Source organism: Balaenoptera physalus (assembly GCF_965194825.1).
Source record: "Balaenoptera physalus genome assembly, contig: SUPER_5_unloc_1, whole genome shotgun sequence".
In the NCBI taxonomy this organism is placed as follows: domain Eukaryota; kingdom Metazoa; phylum Chordata; class Mammalia; order Artiodactyla; family Balaenopteridae; genus Balaenoptera; species Balaenoptera physalus.
The window spans coordinates 161,765-183,153 of record NW_028126538.1 but is presented as its reverse complement, the minus strand read 5'-3'; the positions used below and the strand labels follow the sequence as shown (position 1 = coordinate 183,153).

The 21,389-nt window shown below is 37.8% G+C and overlaps 1 protein-coding gene and 2 long non-coding RNA genes across 3 annotated transcripts in view; 2 read left to right on the top strand and 1 right to left on the bottom strand.

The window, feature by feature from the left end:
• LOC309662168 overlaps positions 1-17,747 on the top strand; it is a 37,025-nt gene extending 19,278 nt beyond the window's left edge. Inside the window, exons 2-3 of the long non-coding RNA XR_014264565.1 lie at positions 12,511-12,671; positions 16,520-17,747. This is a non-coding gene — a long non-coding RNA (uncharacterized lncRNA). The remainder of the gene's footprint in view (positions 1-12,510; positions 12,672-16,519) is intronic.
• On the bottom strand, positions 142-18,724 carry LOC309662162 (protein transport protein Sec31A-like). Its single transcript, XM_082478869.1, has 7 exons — positions 18,425-18,724; positions 10,545-10,583; positions 8,973-9,031; positions 7,208-7,471; positions 4,719-4,838; positions 2,217-2,288; positions 142-731 (listed from the first exon to the last, which is right to left on the bottom strand). Exons 2-7 carry the CDS (start codon positions 10,570-10,572, stop codon positions 552-554), a joined length of 723 nt encoding a protein of 240 aa, XP_082334995.1. The 5' UTR covers positions 10,573-10,583; positions 18,425-18,724; the 3' UTR covers positions 142-551.
• LOC309662169 lies at positions 5,277-6,919 on the top strand. Its single transcript, XR_014264567.1, has 2 exons — positions 5,277-5,368; positions 6,862-6,919. It is a non-coding gene; the product is annotated as an uncharacterized lncRNA (long non-coding RNA).
• Positions 18,725-21,389: the final 2,665 nt, after the last annotated feature.

Here is a 21,389-nt window from a genome sequence, read left to right as displayed (position 1 = left end):
CATTAATATTTGCTAAAATCTATGTAGCAGCCTCTAGATTTAGTTATTTGTTCAGGACCAAAGTGAAGCCAAAGCCACAAAAAATAGAGATTAAACTAAACTGTGAGTAGCCGTTTAAAAAAAAGACTACATACACATAAATAGGATTACACACTTTAATCTGATTGACACGGAGGAAGTAGGGAGGACATGAAAGAAATTTAGTTGCAGCTCTGCTTTACACATAACCAAAGGCTCCTTCTCCAAAAAGTAAACCTGAGGTTTCAAAAACCATATTTTATCAGAATACTTCAGGAAAGCATACTATGTGTAATCCAGGAAATACATTATTTGCAGAATAGGAAAATCATCACAGGCAATAAAAGATTACAACAAAAGAAAGCACCAGGGTTTTGAGCAGGTCTAAGGTGAGTATATCTGCAGAAACAATGTAAATGTTCTTGAGTGGCTGCTATGGAAACATGCTAAGGAGGACTGGTCCACATCTTATCGTTTTTTAAAACATGTTTCTTTGGAAAAACGGCAATAGTGGCTGAGAGTGAAGCCATCCTTTAGACGCCCAGCTTATTGGCCTGGGTGAGAACCACTTTGAGAACTGGCATGAAAGCAGAGGTCTCACTGAAGTTGCTGGTGCTGACTATGTGCGTATGGATGGTCAAGCCTTCTGAGTAGTTTCGAGTCTCAATGCTCCTTGCGATGTTGTGTAAACCATTGATGATTGTTGGTGAAAGCTGAAGTAAAGGTGGAATTGAGAGAGAGAATTAAATTAAGGAAGAATTTTCCATGAGACCCTCTATAAACATTAAACCCTGATATTTAAGAGGAACTTGAAATAAACATTATTTCAAAAATGTATAAACTGGTGAGCATTTCTAGAAAGATTCTCAGACCAACCAACACTTAAGTTATAAAAGCGAACCATGACAAAATGATTATGTAAGGAATTACTTACGAATTATACATGTATGGTAAGCCAGGTATTTTCTTACAGAAAAGCCAGATTTCCTTCCCCAAGTTGAAATGTTAATGTCTCTCTCCACTTAAGAGCTTTCTTATTATTTTATTTTAGATAACTTAAATATTTTAAATAACTAAATTATTTTAGATAACTGTCTCACACTTTTTAAAAGTTTTCCTATGTACATGAAGGAGTTTCACGATTCTTAATCATGACATCTCGAAGTAGAGGCCCAATTTACTCTAAAACCTTGTGGACAATAAAAACCTTGCACTTCTGGTCCACTGCCATTAGGAGGGCAACAGTCCTCATCATGTACTCAATTTGCCAGCTCTTAACTGCTTTTCATAATCCTGTCATCTCTGAAAATCATAAGACCTCTAGTTTTTTTCCCCCCCATGTCATTACTTGGCATACATGTCCATACTTTCCAGAGAAGACTTTATTTTGGATCCATGTCCATGGGCCACGCCACTTCCACTGTTATATCAACTTTCTCTGGTTTGGTTCTCAGGAGACAAATGGTTATTTTTAGCTGATGGCATTGATATGGGGAATGGGGAAGAGAAATGCTAAAATGCAAAAATGTGAAAAAGTCCCAATTCTTTTTTTCTCTACTAGTGCTTTCATTAATAAAACACAACAATTCTAGAAAGGAATGGAGAGGTTGGGAGGGACAAGAGAACAGAACACACAGGGCATTTACTCCTTACTGCCGATCATCTTCATAGTTATACACATTGATCTGCTCAATTTGTGGCTACCTTTGGCTTTGCCTTTGTGTAATAGCTATTCTAAAAGAAAAGGATCAGAGTCTTAGACTACGAAAGAGATTACAGATTTGGTCTCTGGAAAACAGAGTATCTGCCCACTCTCTGATTTCTTAATTCAAGGGACATATAAAAATGAATAGAAGGCCAGTTACTGTAGCAGCAGTACAGGCCAGTTTGTAAATCTGCTCTTTGTCATAAAAAAGGTTAAAAATTCTCTCTCCCTCTTAATCTCTCTCTCTCTCTCTCTCACACAAACACACACACACACACACACACACACACACACACACACACTGCCCTATCCCCTTTTCCCCGGTGACTGAAATGTAAGATTTAGACAGAGAAAAGCCCATTCTATGAACTGTCACGATCATTTTGCCCCCAAGCATACTATATATTACATGCAAGTGCTGATGAGACACTTATTTTACTAGCAACCAGGAATAAATGATTATCATAAATCCTTCTTTTCCCCACAAACTTACTGTCTGTTCCCTAAGTTTATCATACAGAAACTCCAAACGTTTGCTGGCATCATCTAGCTTCCTCTTGGTTTGCTGCAGGAGAGAAAAAACAGGTATGTTATGTATGAACAATAACTTTTATCCCAAGAACTTGCCTTACGTCATTTCACTAAACCTTACAGTCATGATGTTGGACAGCTTCATTTTATAAAGAAATGGAGATAGCTAAGACCGAGGAACTTGAACAGATTATTAGAACAGAGATCAGTATCTATTAAGGCAGGGAGGGCAAGAAAGTGAGAGCCTTCCTCCTAGGGTGCAAAGTGGAGCACTGGCTGATTTCACGGGGACTGCGGCTCACGTGAGGTGAGTGAGTGCCCATCTACACTGTGTGCACAGGCAACACGAAGGGCCACCTGGAGGCAGCAAGGGGTCGGTGTACTACAGAAAGGAAGGTCTAACAGTTACTGTAAATTAAATAAAATGAACATGATGGGCGCTAGAAGGCAAACATACAGGTGAACTGTGGAATCTCAAAGTACTACTTATACGCTCAGTCACATTTGGTACATTTAATCCTGTCTTATTCTGGGCCTTTAAAACACCAAAAAAAGGAGAAAATTATCTTTTGGTGGCTTAAGATTATTAAGAGGGAAGTGTTAAAATGAGTTCTTAAATTAAGGACTCCTCCTACCCTCATCCTAGTACTGTGAGTATAGTGAGAGAAAACTATCCTAAAAGTAAAGGTTTAAAATTATACTGTGATTAACTTCATATCTACATTATGCAACAGCCTTAAAAGTGACACTGCTTTTCAATATTTACTGAGTGACTACTACGCGCCATGCTGGGACAGTGTTGTGTCTCATGGATCTCATATTCTATTGGGTGGGGAAAGGATACTAAATAAACAATATATTGTATGTCAGATGGTGATGAGTGCCATGAAGAAAAGTTAACAGGGTAAGGGGGTCAGCAGTGTTGGCAGTATGACGTGGTAAGAAAGTCCTGACGGCTAATGGGACATCTGAGCAGACACCAGGAACAAGTGAGCAAGAGCTATGCAGCTCTGTGGGGAAGAGTTCCAGGCAGAAGGAGCCACAGGTACAAAGTCTCTGATGCTGACACGTGCTTGGTATGTCTGAGGAGGGAATGTCAGTGTGTCAGAAGAGGAGTGCGGAAGAGGTGACGCCATCGAGGATAACCTTACAAACTAAGCTGTGCTGCACAATTACGTTGTGCTGTTTGGACATAACTGAAGTGGAAATAAGAATAAAGCCATACTATAAAAATGATGTCAAGTATTGATTAAGATGGACTTTTGTGGAGGGTTCAAAGTTAATCCCACGTAGCTACCAGCAGGAGTCCTGGGCGGTATTTGAACTTCCTCCCCAACTAGTGACAGGAACAGTTTGTCTTTCTCTTCTGCCCAGGGGTCCTGGGTCACCAGAAGGAAGGTGATAGGGTGACCTGGAGGAGGGGAAGCTCAACACAAATTTCCTAAGCTAGGCCATGTACGAGGTGTCCTCCCAACCTCTATTTACATTAACTCATGCCTGAAGGAAGACTGGAGCTTTCCCACATTTTTATTAGGATTCCTCCAATTTGTATGATGAGGACCTGTCTGCCTAGGAGACACTGTACACTTACCTGTTTAACAGCTTCACCTGTTCTCTGTTCCTAGCTTCGTCTTTCCATCGCTCCCAGAATGCCAGGCGCTAAGGTTTATGTTACCTTTCCCCTGCCTCTGCTTTCCTGACACTTTCAGTGCAGAGAATTGCTTTCCAAAAGACTGGCAGAAGGCTGCACATATTAATAATACTCAATGTTTGATGAAACAACAAATTCCAGAAGCTGTTTTTCAAGCAGACAACTGGCCAGTGACTAAATAAACATATTCAATGTTTGTTGGCAGAAAGTGAAATTTCATCTAAAACAAAACTGGCTTTGTGGAATTTTTGTTGTTGCCAATACAGTCATCCTCTAATAAACTGAGTAAAATCAGTTACTTTGACTATGAATATGACTCCAATATCTAAAGCACTGAACTATTTTTAAGGTCTTAGCAAAGTTAAAGATTGTCTATCTACTTTTAAAAGCTTTGATGTAAGCTCAGAAAGAAACCCCAAATCTGAGTTTCACCGTTCTGTTGTATTTTTGTGCTAGGCATAAGGTTTGCCGATGAGACTCAGTGCCGCATAGTGGTGGAAAGCATGAATTCTGGAGCCAGACTAGGTTCGAATGCTGGCTCTGCCTTAATTATTACGTAACTGCTTTTTGCCTTAATTTCCTCCTCTGTAAATAAATATGACAAACCTACCTACCATGAGGTTGTTTTAAGGATTAAAGTTATATGTAAAAAGCAGTTGAATGTGTTTTTATATGTACAGCAAACTATATATAAGTGCTAGCTTTACTACTTTTGCATAAACTTTCAAAATACATCTTGTAAGACTTTAAGCAATCATTATAGAAGCGCTCCATAAGGGATTCTTTTAATTAAGCAAAATAAAAAATACATACAGGATCTGTGGCTGAAGAGAGGCAGCGCTGAATAAGATCCTCAAATGTGGTCTTTAGAATGAGGTGTTCATCTGGAATCGGTTTCTTGGTAATTTTTTCTGTTGGCAAAGACTGCACATGCTGGAATAAATAATACCATAAAATGACTAGAAATGACCAGAAGTTACCTATACACAAAGCCCTGAATCTGTGATAAAGAGAAACCAAGGACCTTGTAGGTAGGCTCTTCAAAATCAAATGAAAAATTAACATGTGAAATCACTTGGGATAAGCAAACATAAAAATCAGATATTCAGTAGAAGATACAGGTACTCTTTCTACAGCTTCTATTTTCAAAAATAGGATGGATATAAAGTATCTGATTAATTATGGAACATACATTGATCACTATTTCATATAACTGATGGGAAGGAGACCTGTGCCAGTAGGAAATGAAAAGAACAAGGCACTTACAAAGTTGGCTGGTTGGAGTGGCTGCTTGCTTTGCTTGTTGGCTCATTTTTGTTTATCCTGACGTTCTTCTATTCTTTGGTTTACTCTTGGAGGGTGTTAGCTGGACTATTATCAAACTGCAAGATTACACCAACGGTGAGGATAGAAGAGACCATGATCTTACTGAATGTACAGATGGGAAAACAAAGAAGGAATGTGTAAGTGTTTAAAGTTTTGACTGATTAGTTCATTCATAGAAAACATTAGGCAATTATGTATTAGGCATTGGCTAGGTATTGGTGAGCCAATACGGAAATGATCTCATCCCACAGGGAGTTTACAGGCTGATGGAAGAGAAAGTTTTAAAATGTCATAAATGTATGTAAAATAGCAACTGTGATTAAGTTAACATCACTGGAACCAACAGACAATATAATTGGGATTTAACTGAGGGGAAGGCTCTTGAAGGAAGTTATATCAGAAGGGTAAGTAGGAGTTAACCAGTTAAATGGGGGAGGAAATGCATTCCAGACAGAAGAACGTGTACACAGTCAGGATCATGATACAAGGGACTGAAAGGGGGTCACTGTAGCTGGAGCAGAGAGAGCGAGCAAGGAGGAGTGTGAGCTGAGCGATTCCAGACAATGTGAAATACTTTGGTCTTTATCCTGGGAACAATGGGAAGCTGTAACGTTTTAAGCAATGAGGAGATAAGACCAGATAAGAGATGAGTCAAAGTCGATGCTGGCAGACCAACTAGAGGCTCCTGCACTGCTTAAGACTGGAGACGAAGGTAGCATGGACTAGACTGGAAATGTAGAGAAGGGATTTGAGAGAGATTTTAAAGTAATATCAACAAGACTCGGGGATAGCTCTGAAAAACAGGTTAAAGGAAAAAGAATATAAAGATGATGCCCAGGTTTTTGGCTGGATTAAATAGGAAGGGTTATGGTGCCATTCGCTGAAACAGGACACACCAAAAGACGACTAGGTTTGGGAGGAAGACGATGAGTTAGATTCTGGATATGTTAAGTGTGAGGTGCCTCAGAGACATCCAGGTGGAGAGGAAGCTGGACACTAGGGCCTGGCTGAACACACGCCTCCGTGCAGCTCTCCCTTTCAGCGGTAACTGGGGTTCTGGCCCAGATGAGCGCAGCTTGAGCACCCAGCTCTAAACAAAAGTGGACGGCTTCACAAACACCACAGACGTGTAATTATACAAAATTAACAGTGCGTCTTTGTAATTTTATATATTCTCGTGGAAAGAAGAAGGTCCTCCCATCTCCATCAAAACACTTGTTTTCATAATGCAACTGTTAATGTTTAGAAGTTCCTTAGGCAGAAATCTCTTAACAGCAAAACATAGTCTTGTGGTAGAGATATAATCTTTACAAATTTGACTTCAGAGAGTCAAAGACAGTAACAGACAGAAGAGCTAGTTTTATACTTGGGCAGGAATTGATTTCATCTTATGTTGAGCTGTGACTTTACTTTTCATGAATAGATCAAAATGTTTCTCTTTGTATGTCTAAGTCAGTTATATGGAAATATGATAGATTTTTCAGCATCTAGAGCCCTGCCAACTAGCTGTTTGTATGTGAAAAGCAAGCACAAATCTATATCTCCATCTAAAGATATGGCTATATTATTAGCTCTTACACATACACAAGAAAATATATAACTCATTACATTTTTATTTTCTATTTTAAAGGAAAAAACCTTTGGAAACAGCTTCTGCTTAGCAACCTTGGATGCAAATATGGATTCAACTGCTCTTAAATTGTGGCTACTGATTAGATCAGATGAAACACTGTAATTGCCAAGTTACTGTTAACGTATACTAGTAAATACATAAGCTCCTTCTAGAAAGTTTGTATATGGCCTCGTCATTGAAAAATAATATACATACATGAACAATCTTAAAAAAAAAGTTATTTTTAAGTTGTCTAAATTGAAATCAAATTGAGGTAATAATAAAGGTATAACCATAAAAGTTAAAACGTTAAGAAAACATACCGAAATAGAGCCATCTCCCACTTCCACAGATTTACTGTTACCTGCATGGTATTTCCAATAGGAGCCCCAGGGGCACCTTCAATATTGGGCTTTGAAAAAGACGGAGGCATGCCTGGTTGACTGAGGGGTTGCTGTATGCCGTGGAAGGGCTGGCCACCTGGAAGGTGTGGCTGCGGGAAGGAAGCTTGGCTTGATATTGGTGCTGGAGCTGAAGGCTGTTGCTGCAGCATCTGTGACTGGGGGTCACCCAAGGGGTTCATGATTGGTGATGTGATGGGAACAGGAGGCGTAAAGTTCTCAGGCATCTTTTAAAAGAAATAAAAGGCACCAAGAGTAAGGAGAAAACGGTATGATGACAACATCTCCTCAGCTTTAAATAAGGGAGTTAGCCATTTGTAGCAACGTGGATGGACCTAGAGATTATCACACTAAGTGAAGTAAGTCAGAAAGAGAAAGACAAATACCATATGGTATCCCTTATATGTGGAATCTAAAATATGACACAGATGAACCTATCTATGAAACAGAAATAGAATCAGGGACATAGAGAACAGACTGGTGGTTGCCAAGGGGGTTGGGGGAGAGTTGGAATGGGAGGGTGGGGTTAGCAGATGTAAGCCTTTATGTATAGAATGGATAAACAACAAGGTCCTACTGTACAGCACAGAGAATTATATTCTGTATCCTATGATAAACCATAATGGAAAAGAACATATTTAAAAAAGAATGTATACACACATACATGTATAACTGAATCACTTTGCTGTTCAGCAGTAATTAACACAACACTGTAAATCAACTACACTTCAATAAAAAAATTTAAAAAAATAAGTAAGGGAGTTAGACTATTCCATGGTTAAAAAAATTTTTTTAATAACAGTAGAATACTTTTTAAAATGAAATTTTATGCAGAATTCTAGAGAAAAACATAAAAGTAAAGGTAATCTAGCTAAGAGGGCTGGGAGCTCAAACCTGGACCTTTGTTTCCCCTTTACCTTCCACACTTATCCCATAACGGGCCAAAACCATGGTGTTTTTGAAAGAGGATGTCAAAGTCTGGAGAATTATATCTAGCCATAATGGGATCAGATATGCCAAATATGTGTTTGTGTGTGTCACGTGATCAGATGTAATACCTTTTTCCCAGATCATTAAGTGATACCTACTTAGTGATCAATCACACTCAAAGCAGTAGATTAAATTTCTGATTATCATTGACCTAATTTTGGGGGGGCTTTCGTCATTTAGTATCTCCCAATTTTACATTCTGGCCTCTCATTACTATACTTGGGGGACAGAAATCACTAGGAGTAAAAAAAAATAAAAAGGCTTGGGGTAAAAGAAGGAAAGAAGAATCTTAAGTTATGCTCTAACAGCTCTCAACAGTTATTAACATCTAAATGATGCTCAGCTACAAGGCTATTTCTTTTCATATTGTATGTGATAGACAAAAATAGTCCAAAATATAATTACAAATTCATGATTACTGTTAGAACCCAAAACCAAAGTAACTCCTAAAAAAAAACCATTTGAGAAGCATGAAATTTTGTTTCCTACTCTTTGAAAAAGATCTGCTGGGAATTTACATCTTGCTTTTTAAAAAGGGTTTAATTCATACCACCATACTATTTTGTACTTTCCTTCCTTCCCTTCATGGATTAGAAGATGTAAGTTGAAATACACATATTAAGTATATTAGTCAGTTAGCTTTGCCTTTAAAGGAACAGTGAAGTGTGGTGTGCTTCAGGTGGCTACATGATTGACAGGACACCTGTAGGCAACTGAATAGACATCTTTTTCTAGTACCTTCTTCTTCTTGGGTACTCTGTTCAAAGCTGGAGGATCATTCCAACCATTCTGAGAACCTATAACAGATAATAGAGGGCATTTTCCTTTAGAATCCTGAAAAGAAGAAAACTAAATTGTATCCATCATATAATATCTTCAAATTTTACTTTCACCCTGAGATAACTGTCACAGAAGTTTTACCAGCTGAGCTGCTGGGATCACTATGTAGCCCTGGACTCTCAAACTCATTACCTCTAATAATCACAGGGCCTTGGCTTAGAAAGCAGCATATCTTGACATTATTTCCTTTTAAAGTGAAAGAGTTGTACTAAATTTAAGGATAGTGAAGTTTTTATGTCTATATTGGTATATAACCTTCAAACAATTCTCTCCTAAGAAAGAAAAAATAAATCCCCTGAGTCTGCTAAAAAAAAAAGGCTTCTGATATATTCAACACACAAAAAAAGAATAAAAGTGGCAATCTTCTATTTCCCCAGAGAGCAATTCAGCATACCCAAATCATCCACATGGTAGAAACACTGTTAAAAAAACAGAGCCCAACTACGCAACACCAGTATGTTTTTATCACCTTTGCGTTAAGAACAACCTATAAAGTAGAAAAAGGCATTCAAATATCTGTGGTAAGATTTTTTTTTTAATACACCCCTCCCCCCCCAAAAAAAAAAATTTCCACGCTGGCAGCAAATATAAAATTAAACTACTGTCACCTTTAGGAAATTTCCTCCCCCCTCAAATCTCCCAAAACCTGTCATCTCAAAGTGAGAAATGAATATGAGTAGCAGAACTCATTAAGGTACTTAATGCCTGTATCTTTAAAAAAAATTTTTTAAAACATCTTTATTGAATGCCTGTATCTTTAAAGAAAAATGGAATAAAACATGCCAGAGATAAGATAATTACTAAATCAAAATATAATCATTTTACATCTTATTAAGTTTTGTGTATGTGTATATGTAAAAGCAAAAAATTCTTCTTCTTTCAATAAACATTCTTTCAATATTTTACTTTTGCTTGTTTTATTGATATCTACGATATTAAATCACAACAAAATTGCTTAGCAAACCAAAGAACATAATGTCATAGAAATTTTGTAAAAACAAGATCTTCTCCTAACCAGCATGCACTCATTTGCCTTGATTTTAAAAGTAGAATTAATTTTCTACAAGGTGACTAGGAGACAGAACGCCAAATGAGCCTCAAAACATTCAAGAGCTAATCACAAAATATTAAACCACATGCTGCTATTTGCTTAACAAATTCTTAAAGTTCTCATTATACACAGACTAATCATTCAAACCTCTCCCATCACCTTCTAATCTTTCTTATATCTAAGACAATCTTGGTATAGCCTTGTCTTTCAGTCTATATAAAATAGACAACTTTTATGATTCAAGATCATTTGTGTCACTATGTTAATTCAGTCAGTTCTAAGATTTGATTCCATTAAGAACTGATCAGATTTAGGGTATTATCGGCTTTAAAGTTCACATGCATAATTGTGAATATCCATTCATTAATTATAGTCAGTGATTCAAAGATTTCCAAAGATATATTTTGTAACTAATTCACCTTCCAACATAGATGCCTGGTCTTGCATAGACTGATTTTCTGTAGACAAAATGTAAAAGTCACTTAAACAGTATTATCATCAAAGATATTCTAAACTCTACTCATTTTTTTTTTGAATTTTTGAATTTTATTTATTTTTTTATACAGCAGGTTCTTATTAACTATCCATTTTATACATATTAGTGTATACATGTCAATCCCAATCTCCCAGTTCATCACACCACCACCTCCCCCCCACCACTTTCCCCTCTTGGTGTCCATACGTTTGTTCTCTACATCTGTGTCTCTATTTCTGCCCTGCAAACTGTAAACTCTACTCATTTTATAATTGTTTCTCCTCCCTCCATCAACCTCAAGAAAGAACAAACTAATTTTATAAGGGAATAAAACTTACTTTTTAATCAAGTCACGTGAAATGGCTTCTATCTAATTAAGAAAGTAATCAGTTTGTGGGCAAAGCTAATTCATTCATGAGAGCACTTCCTAACATATTATAACTGTGTCCATTTTAGTATTTTTTAAAGCTGTGAATCCAAATCAGTTGAAGATCTTGCAAAAATGCAGATTCTAATTCACTAGGTATAGCGTAGGGCCTGAGATTCTATTGCTTCAGCCAGCTCCCAGGTAATGCCAATGCTGCTGGTCTAAATCCTCTTTAAGTAGTAGGGTTTTAAAGAGAAATGGGAGGATTTCTGCATTGTCGTGCAGACTTTAACACTACATTGTTAAAGATAATAAGCATGTTAGACGATCTTAACAAGGAGGTGCTACTTTACTGCTGGATTTGGGAGGCCCCAAGGATCTGCATTCTGGAGGAACTGTAATTTCTGGGGTCACAACATGAATATGAGCATAAATGGGAACAGGCCCAGTAAATATGTAACCATCTCATATGGTCTTCTCTATAAGAATATACAGATTTGCAGACTGTTTAGCACAAATCTTCCAGAAATCACTACTTCTCTTAAAAGAACTGAAGTTTCTGGCAGTGGACAAGAGGAAAGAAGGCTGAGAACTAATACAGCAATTCCAAAATTGTCGGATGTTCAGGATTGGTCCAGGCCCAGTCTCCAATCAAAAGCATGCAGTGTAGATACATCATATGTACATACAACTTACGGGAATTCAACTTACGGGATACATCATATGCACATACAACTTACGGGAATCCCGTAAGTATGTGGGAGTTATGATAGTTGAACTTGGGGAGAGAGGAATCGAGAGTATATAGCATTAACTAGTGAGTTCAATTCAGTTTGAGCTCTACTCAAGAAGCACATGCCCCAGAGAAACTGTGAGGTGGGAGAACTAATGCCACAGTTTGGAATTTCTCTGTATGGCGCTAAGGATAGATGTTTCTCATGCAATATGGCTTCTGACCACAGGCAACTTCTTCGTGAGGGCTTAACTGAAGAAAGCGGTGATCACGGATAACTGACTCTTAAGTGATTTCTTATTTTTGTCTTAAATGATGACTTTACAATTTAACTTCCCATGCAAGATATGACCTCACAGCACTACAGTTAATAAATCCCTGGGAGTCACTGTGTGTGTGTTATGACAGAGGACAGACCTGACTTGAAACTAGTGATGTACTCTCTAGCGCCAGACTTCAGCTTCTGGGCTGAGGGGGTCAATATACAGTCCATCCCCAGGTTCTACATCTGCAGATTCAACCAACTGAAGATCAAAAACATTCAGGAAGGAAAAAACTCCAAAGAGTTCCCAAAAGCAAAACTTGAATTTGCTGCAAGTATTTACACAGCATTTACACTGTATTGGGTATTACTAGCAATCTAGACATAAAAGTATATGTGCATAGGTTATATGCAAATACGACACCACATTATATAAAGGACTTGAGCATCCTTGGATTTTGGTATTGGGGCAGGGTAGGGGGGAGTCGACGGTGTGAAAAACCTAAAAGAAGTACTGGAGGTACCCTGGCCTTGATCGTTTTTTTCAGGGAGCAGTCTCAACAACATGCCTCCTCTCTAGCCCTGTGAAACGTGGGAGCAGAAGGTGAGACCAGTTTTTCCTCTAACCTCTCGTGGCAGTGATCTTAGCCTTGGATATTAAAGCCTGAGTGGGTATCCTGATTTCACCAACTATCAGCAGCACAAAAAAGTATGTGGAACAATTTCATATGACCCTTTGGTAGAATGACACCAAAGTTATAATGAAATCAAATTAAATCGAAAGTTACGAGTAAAACTGAATGAAATAAGAAACAAAAAGATTTTCAACAGGAACATATAGCCAGTTGGCTATCCCTCATAACTTGAGGGTGGGCTGCCTGTTGAATTGAAAATAACGACAGTACAATAATCAAAGTTCCCACCAAAACATATGCCTAACTGGCCCCTCCTAACCTCAAACCATGCAATATATTTAGCAATATGTTTTATTTCAGCCCAGAAAATCCTTGTTCAAATCTCTGATCAATTTAACAGTTTTATCTTAGCTATGATTCTAACCCCTCAATACTTTTGCTTTTATATCTTTAAATTGTTTAAATATGACTTTTTCAAAACACAATTAGGGCTTCCCTGGTGGCACAGTGGTTGAGAATCTGCCTGCCAATGCAGGGGACACGGGTTCGAGCCCTGGTCTGGGAAGGTCCCACATGCCGCGGAGCAACTAGGCCTGTGAGCCACAATTGCTGAGCCTGCATGTCTGGAGCCTGTGCTCCGCAACAAGAGAGGCCGCGATGGTGAGAGGCCCTCGCACCCCGATGAAGAGTGGCCCCCACTTGCCGCAACTAGAGAAAGCCCTCGCACAGAAACGAAGACCCAACACAGCCATAAAACAAAACGAAACAAAACAATTAAATTAACCTCTACTTTATGGAGACACACTTTAATAGCAACACTAGGTAAAGCAAACTGAATGAAGAATGTGAATATCTACAGGAGACAGTATTATGGGGGTTCATTATGGATGTGCAAAATGATACTCTTGGTCAATATGTTTAAAAAAAGATAGCACAGTCTAATCTTGGACATAATTCTCTCATAAAACTAGTAAGGGAAGATAATCTTTTTTACCTTTTCAAAAAACCTTAAAAATGGGCATAAATCTCTTTCTTACTCTCTTTTTAAACATGACAATGACTTTAAAGAACATTGGAAAATGGTTCATGGTGTAATATTAAGGAAAGTAGTAAGATGTAAATTATGAGTGTATGTGGGAGTTATGATCTCAATTCTTTAAAAATGCATGCATACAATAAGATACTACTATCTTCACACCCATTAGAATGGCAAGAATTAAAAACAAAAACAAAAAAACAGGAAACAAGTGTTGGTGTGGATGTGGAGAAATTGGACCCTTACGCATTGCTGGTGAAAATGTAAAATAGGGCCACCACCTCAAAAAATTAAACACTGAATTACTATTTGATCCAGTAATTCCATTTCTGGGTATATACCCAAAAGAACTGAAACCAGGGACTTGAACAGATATTTGTATACTCACATTCATAGCAGCATTATTCACGGCAGCCAAAATGCCCATGTGTAAGTTAATGGATAAACAAAATGTGGTATATACATAGAGTGGAATATCACTCAGCTTTAAAAACGAAATTCTGATTACATGCTATAATATGGATGAATCTTAAAGACAGTGCAACAGCCAGTTACAAGAAGAAAAAACTGCATGACTACTTATATGAGGTACCTAGAATACATACATAGAGACAAAGTAGAACGGTGGTTACCAGGGACTGGGGAAAACAGGGGGTTTTTAATGGCTACATAATTTCAGTATGGGATGACAAAAAAGTTCTGTAGTTAGTGGTGATGACTGTACAATAATGTAAATGCACTTGATGTCACTTAAAAATGATTAAAATGGTAAATTTTATGTTATGTATATTCTACATTAAAAGAACTTTAATATATGCATACATACATATATGTGTGCATATATGTGTACGAAGGGAATAAATACACCTAAATTATTAGTGGTTATATATGGGTGGCAGAATTACAGATAATTTTAATTTTATTCTCTATACTATTTGAGGCCTTTCAAAATCCTACAGTAAAAAATTAATAAAAATCAAGGGAAAATTAACTTAAAAACTGAATATGGCATGTCACTGGATTCTGGAGACCCTTATCCACCTTAGTGTAGGGATTAGTCCTCCACATGGTCTTTAGGGAAGGAAGAGAGAAGCGCTTGGTCTCACATACAGAAGTGGAGTTGCTACCATCCTTACTTGAATCTCACTTCTCAATGGGAACCTTCTCAAGGTGTTCTTGCATAATGGTAGGATGTAGGCACTGGCTAAGATACTCTCAGCGGATTCACAGAAAAATATTAGTGCCAATGGTACGGAGACTTTTGGCTAAAAGATCATTTGAGACGGAGAGGACAGAGCATCCTTGTTAATCATACACCTCCCCCTTCCCCGTTAGCCTCGCACGTCACATTTTTTAAAAGGCACCACAAAGTTAAAAATTTAAATTTAGAGAGAATGAATCCTTAAGGTCATTTTCCAATGACACGAGATAAAACAGATGTATCCAAAGAAAAATAAAGAAGGCTATCATGCTCCTTTCCTTTGTTTAAAGGGTTAAAAACCAAGTACTTATAATTTGACTACGGAATGTTTATGAAAATTTAAAAAAAATTTTTTTTCAGCACACTGTTTCACGAAAATATTCAATATTATGCCCCTTCAAGACTCTTCTATGTGAAGGAGCACAAGACTATATATATATACATATATATATATATACCCAAATTAAATTTTCCATTTTTTAATACTGTTTACTCAAAAACAGCTTCATGAGAGCTTCACATTTTATCAGAAAATTTTGCTAAGTAAACTTCTTGGGCCTTCACATTTGAAAGTGCTCTCCCTTAGTAACAAGTATACATTAAACCAGGGACAAAAAAAAAGGTGGGGGGGGGGTACAAGCAGTATCTTACTTATCCTGCACAGTAAAGCTAGGAAAACTTCCTGCTTTTTGTGCTGCCACCACTGAAACATGTCGCACTATACTAACTTAGGCTGTTAGCACTTTATACCTTGAACTCGGAGACAGCCTGTTTTCCTTGCCTCTGATTCTGCCATGCTGCCCACAATCTGTTTTGCAGAACCACCTCCAGGTTAACCTCCCTAAAGTACCACTTTGACCATGCCTCTCAGGAGTTCAAACTCCTCCACTAGAAATTTTCTTCTTACTGTATGAAGTATAAATTTCTTGCCCTGACATTTAATGTCTTCCAAAAGTTGGCCCAAATACAAATTTTATGTTCCAACTTACAACAAAGCTATGTGCTGTTCACTAGAAATAGAAATGTACTGTACTTTTCTGCCTTCCTACCTGTGCCTAGAATAATTCTGATCATAGACTGAGCAGGTTCTCATTAAGAATTTACTGAATGAATGTTTTGATGATTGCAACATGAGTTTCTCTGAGCAGTGCGCACATAATTTTGTGGTTCACTAATAGTTACAGGGCTTGAAAATCCTAGTGTCTATCAAGAAGAATCCACCGGACAAGTGGAATTTCCAAGTCCCGTAGAAAACCATGATATAATAATCTAAGACATATTAGAACAAAGATAAAACTTTTAGTCACAGTTATCTGTATAACCTAAGCAAACTTTTTAGGAAATCAAAAAATAAAATAAGGTAAAGCTCTAACTGTTAATTAAAATACAGGGACTACTAACATACAAGAGGTAACAAAGCAGCTAGCTTAGTGCATGCTGAGTATTGCAAAATGTATGGCTTCGTCTTCCTATTAGTTACTGTGCTTCTCAGCCAGGTTAGAACATTGTTACTTTGTACATAAGCAAAGACTTTATTATAAGGCCAAATGCCCTTTAGCTTAAGGAGGAAAAAAATACCCATGCAAATATTTAACTTAGATGATGAAGTAACAAATGCTTAAAATAGTGATGCTAAATGTTTCTGTAATTCCAACACTGATAGCTATTTCTACTGCTTTCATCAGGACTAGACTATCTGGTAAAGAAGAATGAACATGGGCTCTGAAGACTGAGAGACCTGGGTATCTCAGTTGTATCTCAACTTGGAGTCTATCACCATGCAATCATGAAAACATTATACACAACCCTAGGAAACTCAAGCTTCCTCATGGCAATTTTTAAAAAAATAATTATTCCTATTTCTCATGGTTATGAGAAATAAGAAAATATACGGCAGTGCTGGTACATGTCCAATGTATGTTCAATAAATGATCATTCACTTTCCTACTTCCCTGCACCACTTTCCTATGTGGGGATTTACTTGAATCCATCTTTCACTCAAGCTATTACCCAACTATTCAGAATATATACTGTTTTCGCTCATCCAGGTTTTAAAAGGTAATTTTTTGAACTCTACAATTGAATGAACACTCCTCTCTAAATATCAACCTATTGAAATATCTGTATTGAAAATTATACAAATTGTATTTGTGCAGTAAAGGCTGATACATATTGTGTGTATGATTTTTGGTACTTTGGACTTTAATATTATATATCAAAGAAGAGAGAAGGAGATATGTGTATAATTCTGGATCCATAAGACTTCCAAGAAAAAAAATACTTCCTCAATAAATCCTATTATATGACCAGTGTTTTCAGTTATTAAAGCTACTGCTTAGCAGTTAAAAAGAGAAAAACATATACTGGACTTCCAGGAACAACTTCAGTAGTAGAAAGCAAGACTCACTTCTGTTTTGCCCCTCTAGTTTAAAACCATCAATTATAATCTGAAAAGGAAACTATTTTCAAATACCCTTAGTAACAAGTATACATTAAACCAGGGACAAAAGGAAAAGGCCCAGAGCTCTAATTCTGGGCGAGGTGTCATCACGGCTAACTTTGCAGTCACCGTCCCCAAATGCTTTCAATCTCTTCCTAAGCTTATGCGTACATACTATTACTATTATGAGGAAACTGAGGCTTAAAGTTAAGTACTTATTCAAGGTCACATAACTAGAAAGGAGTGAAGCTGTGATACAAACACAGGAAGTCTGATTCCAAAGTCTGAATTCTTTGCTATGTTAGTGGTTCTTGCCCCGATTCATTGATCTCTTTTTGTAATACGTACTTCTGAGGCCCCTTTTACAATCCTAACATGAAAATCAGATAATATTACCTACTCATAAAAAATTAATATAATGCTTTAATTGTAACATGAAAGATAAAAAGAATCTATAAAATGTGTATTTACTATAAAAATAATTTTAAATTACGCTTTTAATTAGAAAATTTCAGGCAGAACTACACTGTCAACAACAAAAATGCCTAGAAATTTCCAAAATGTTTGTGAGGGTAGAATTGTCCTAATGGAGAGAATCCCTGCACTACTGTATACTTTCTGCTGTCTTAGAGATTCTGTCAGAGTTGCATTCTTTCACTTTTTTCCTTTCAATACACGTCAAGATCCTTGCTCACCTTTACAAACAAACATAATTACAAAATTTGTACAGCCTCATTAAACCCTGTATTATTTAATCTCTATGAATGAATTTAAGGCACAAATAATTTTAAAAACTGAAAATCTAGGAAGAACACAGAGCATCGTTTTACTCTGGCAAAGAAATTAGTGTCAATTAAATCTAGTTCCAACCACCACTTATCTGGCCAACTAATTTCTTACCGCTTATTTTAAATTCAATGGCAGATTATATACTCTTACCCTTTTAAAGCTCTAAAGCTTTTCTCATTTAGCAACTAAAGTTCACTATGGGAAAATCACACTTTTAGAAATAGTTTTAGAATTTGTTATACAATTAAATCAATACCTCACCTTGCCCAGTTTATAGTTAGAAGTAATTCCCCTCCATGCACCCACGTGATCACGAAAAAATAAAAGAGGGAGCCAAACCAAGTCCCTTTCAAGCGCAGACCTGTTCTTTGGGATGCAGGCAGCTCGCCGGCAGCAGGCAGTGTACCTGTTGCTCCAGGAGGCAGCGCATACGCTGAAGATGACGGTGGAGCTCCTGGTCCGCCGTGCTGGAAGGACGCTCCAGAGCGAGGGGGAGGAGGGAACGAGGCAGTGGGGCTGGACGTAGGTGGAGAGGCCTGGTGCTGTGCTGTGTACAGCTGAGACTGCCCAGAATAGGACGAAGCGGAAGATATGTACGGGGTGTTAGGGTAAGCGTTTGAAGCAGGGGGCGCAACAGGCTGCTGAGGTCGATACGCTGCTGACCCCCGTGTTCCGAAGGAATACTGCTGGACTGGCTGAGAAGCTACACCAGGGAGAAGGAGCAGAGATTTTAATTAGTTACACATTTATTCAGACAGCAACAGAAAACCAAAGTTATCTCATTCTATGGAAATTATTTTCTAGTTCAAGTCAATTTAAAACTGCAAAAGAAGAGGAGAGTGATAAGAAAATAAATTAATTGTGCTAAAAACTGCTTCTTGCATCCTAAAAGCACTAAAATGCAATAAGCAGATAGATAGATGGGGGGAGGGGAACTTAAGGGAGGTGGGTAGAGAATATATAACTATATATTTAGGTGAGCAGAATTCTGCTCAAAGAGGAATAATGAAGGATATACCTGTGTATCAGAGGGAGAGGCTGCAGGTGGATGGCTGGGAAGGGCGGTAGGAGTTTTGTTACTCCAGGTAGTGACAGTGGGGGCAATTCTAACCTGAATTGAACAAAGAAATACCAATCACAGAACATAAAACATGAAAATGTTAAAAGAAGAAACAAAAAACCCAACAGGCATTAATAGCCAGATGCAAAGCAAAAAATAAGAGCAGCAAGATAGCATACGTTAGCCAGGCAACTGCTTTCAGGTAATCCCTTTCAAGGGATTCCAAAAGAAAAAAGCACCTTTCACAACAGAACAGGGGAAGGAAGGCAGTAGAAAACTCAATATGAAAACTAAATCAAAGCAGAAAGAACAATGCCGTTCAAGTGTCAAGAGTAAGTGGGAAAAGGTAAGTTCTGTAACTAGGGAAGGAAAGAAGACATTCCAGGGGAAAAAAAAAAAAAAGGTAATTGAGTGAAAAAGTGATTTTTGAAGCACTAATTGTATTCATGCTACTATTAGATCTGTAAACATATTGCTATAAGCTCCCTTTTCCGGATTTCATTAGAGCCACAAAAATTATGTTAGTTCCGTATGAGGCTTAGAATCATACAATCAGAGCATATTAAAGATCATCCAATCTGATCCCCACCCTTTACCACTGAGAAAACCAAGGCCCAGAGAACTGAAGGGGCTGGCTGAAGTCCATACAACCTGTTGCTGATGGAGCTACGACTGATTCTAGGTCTCCTGATTCCCAGGCCAGTGTCTGCCACGCTACGCCATGTTGCTTACCCTGGAGTCCAGAGGTTTTCAAAAACATTTTTTTAAGCCATCAGAATATCTTTTGTCAAGTAAATCTTTGTAGAAGAAACTCTATCATATAAACAATTAATAGCAAAGATGTGCTGGTCATAGTAGGAGGAGAACTCCTACTCAGTTGGCTTCTCTTTCAGAAATCCCTTTACTCCTGCCTATAAACATGCCTTTAAAACCACAATCCACTGTCCTCATTCAACATATCATAAGCTTTAACCAAGAAAATCACTGCATAATTTATGACTGAATTTGTTTTCCTTTTCTTAAAGTATGAGACTGCTAAGTCACGGTATAATAAAAGTCCTTCATGGTTTTTACATTTTCCCAGAAAGATAGATTAAACCCAAGGACATAAGGAGTAAATATTCTCTTCTCCCAATGCAGAGAACACCTTACTTCAGTGCCCTGACACAGTGAGGTCAAACTCAAGGTGCTTAGCTTAGGAGTTCCAATCCTGTTAACCATTAACTAGCCATGCTGACAAATTCAAGCTCTATGTCTTAAAACTCTGGTTAGTCGCTAGACTTCTCCACCTCTCAGTTTCCCAGCCATCACCTGATTTGCCCTATCTATGCCATAGACTTTCTAAGTCTAGCAACAAGAGTGGAGAATTTAGTTTTGTTTATCAATATACCCTCAACAGGGAGAATAAAGACAGGCCCTTAAATTCATATTTGTCAAATGAACGAAAAAACAAAACAGAGAGTAGTACAGTCATAATTATATTCAAATGTAATCTATCCTGATTAAATAGCAATCAAAAGCATGACAGACAAAAGAGCATGAATTTTTTTTTCATGGTTTTATGCTTAGTTTTGCTACAAAATGTAAAAATGACCCCATCAATTCTATCAGCAATTTGTTCTATTTTAAAATGGGCAGAGGGACTTCCCTGGTGGCGCAGTGGTTGGGAATCTGCCTGCCAGTGCAGGGGACACGGGTTCAAGCCCTGGTCCGGAAGGATCCCGCGTGCCGCGGAGCGGCTGTGCCTGTGCGCCACGGCTGCTGAGCCCCCGTGCCTGGAGCCCCTGCTCCGCGCTGGGAGAGGCCACCACAGTGAGAAGCCCAGGCACCGCAGCGAGGAATGGCCCCGGCTCGCCGCAACTGGAGAGAGCCTGCACGCAGCGGCAAAGACCCAACGCAGCCAAAAATCAATCAATCAATAAATAAATAAAAAAGAGAGACTGCCATCGAGGTGGTTTCATCTCAAAAATAAAATGAGCAGAGTACCTACTAACTTTGTTATCAATCAAGACCATTTATTACTTACGAAAATATACTTTTTATTTAAGAACATGAAGGTTATCTGCTGGTCTGGAAATATAAGTTTCTACATGAAATAGTAAAAGACAATAAGAGGTCACATTTATGCCACTAACCATTTGGTAATTTTAATTTAATAAATAAATTAGTTTATTAATAAAAATTATTTAATCATCTTTACATTCCCCATGACCTACAACTTCATATACCTTTGGTCACTCACTTTTCTCTAATATAAAGTTGTCCA